The sequence below is a fragment of the Triticum dicoccoides genome, chromosome 3B, assembly GCF_002162155.2.
Source record: "Triticum dicoccoides isolate Atlit2015 ecotype Zavitan chromosome 3B, WEW_v2.0, whole genome shotgun sequence".
In the NCBI taxonomy this organism is placed as follows: Eukaryota; Viridiplantae; Streptophyta; class Magnoliopsida; order Poales; family Poaceae; genus Triticum; species Triticum dicoccoides.
The window spans coordinates 857,769,768-857,771,383 of NC_041385.1; the positions used below are offsets into that span (position 1 = coordinate 857,769,768).

Here is a 1,616-nt window from a genome sequence, read left to right on the forward strand (position 1 = left end):
GGGGCCCCAAAATCCTGGAGACGGCCCTGGTCACTGCTGTAGTTTTTCTTTTTCCTCGCCTAGGCATAACTTTGGTCTTATATAACTTTACTAATTGCCGGTGTTTTTTGTGTATGTGTGTTGATATTTGTTGTGTGCATCTTAGATATGCAGAGGCTGAGTGTGTATTCTCATTCTGTTTGTATCTAATTGATGCTTCATTTTAAGTCAATAAATTTCACCCTTTGTCCAAAAAGCAGATGATGTCCTTTTTCTCTCTCCTCTTAGCTAGCTCTCGCTCTCCTTCAAAGCTGTCAACAGCTTAGACCCTCCCTGCTCCTGTTGGCTTCATAGTTTTAAATAGCAGGGTATGCCATTGATCCATTTGTTTCCTTGCTATTAGTAGTTCTCTAATTCCGTTTGATTTCCCCAGCAGCTACTGCTGCTGCCAAGTCTCTTCCTCCCACTATCTCTTTTCTCCTCCCAACAACTGTCTCGATCCCTCTTTCTAGAAGTCTGATCACCGACAATGTTCTTCCCCCATGCCTCCAAGATTCATCAAGCTGCTGGAACACCAACCACAACCACCTTCACGTATGCGCGCGTATTAATTTGTGGTTCTAGCTACAGTACTTAATTGTATTTCATCTCAAGATTTTGTTCACACAAGAAAAAAGAGAGAGAATATGTGTGTATACTAGCTAAGCTAGGGTTTGTTGATTCAGATATATATCCCGCTGATGGCTGCCCTATATATATTGGAATATACATCTTGGCTGACGCTTGGTTCCTATCTCTTTGATTTGCAGCTGCAGCAAATCGGCGGCACTACTCCTTCACCTGCTGGTCCTGGAGATGAACGAGGCATCAACAACAACAATCATGGTCAGGAAGGATTAATGGCCATGGCTGGAGCCGGAGGGGGTGGTGGTGATGGTGGCGGCTTTTCTGTGGATGGTGAAGGCAGAGGTACCGGAAATAGCAAGCCCATGCCCATGTCGGAGCGGGCACGGCTGGCGGGGGTGCCGCGGCCGGTGTCGGGGCTCAACTGCCCGCGCTGCGACTCCACCAACACCAAGTTCTGCTACTTCAACAACTGCCTGCTCTCCGGGCTGCAATACTCGATGTTCGGCAGCGCGCCGCTGTTGGCCGACTGCTTCGACCCACAAGACCTTGGTCTTAGTTTCCCCGACTGCCTGCTCTCCGCGGACACTGGCGCCTACGTGGCTGATGACGGTGTCGACCACAACCACCACGACCCGTTCCTGCACACCATGGCTGGGCCGCCAGCTGCGGCAATACCGACCACAATGGTGGCGATGCATGGCATGATCCACCTAGGGCTACCGAGCGGCGGCGACCACAATGGCGAGGAGGGTGGAGGACACCACCAGTTCCACCACCACCAGTCAATGATACCAGCCAAGGGAGACCACCACCAGCAGCAACAAAATTACCCGAGCAGCAGGAGCATGTCCGGGGATATCGCCGATGGAGGCGGCGGCCGCTAATGCAGGTGCAGCTCCTAATTGATATCTTGCTTGCTCTTGCGAACCGAGATCAGTGCATGGTGGTCGTGTGTGTATAGAATCTTCATCACTACAATATCTTTTACAGGAACTCTGAGATCGATGGAG

General features: G+C 50.7%; 1 protein-coding gene across 1 annotated transcript in view; it reads left to right on the plus strand.

Annotated features, from left to right (window-relative positions):
• Positions 1–1,490, plus strand: part of LOC119280337 (doublesex- and mab-3-related transcription factor 1-like) — a 9,605-nt gene extending 8,115 nt beyond the window's left edge. The window contains exons 2-3 of the mRNA XM_037561222.1: positions 413–573; positions 789–1,490. Of these exons, the coding sequence (XP_037417119.1) occupies positions 413–573; positions 789–1,490 (863 nt within the window). The remainder of the gene's footprint in view (positions 1–412; positions 574–788) is intronic.
• The last annotated feature ends 126 nt before the right edge of the window (positions 1,491–1,616 follow it).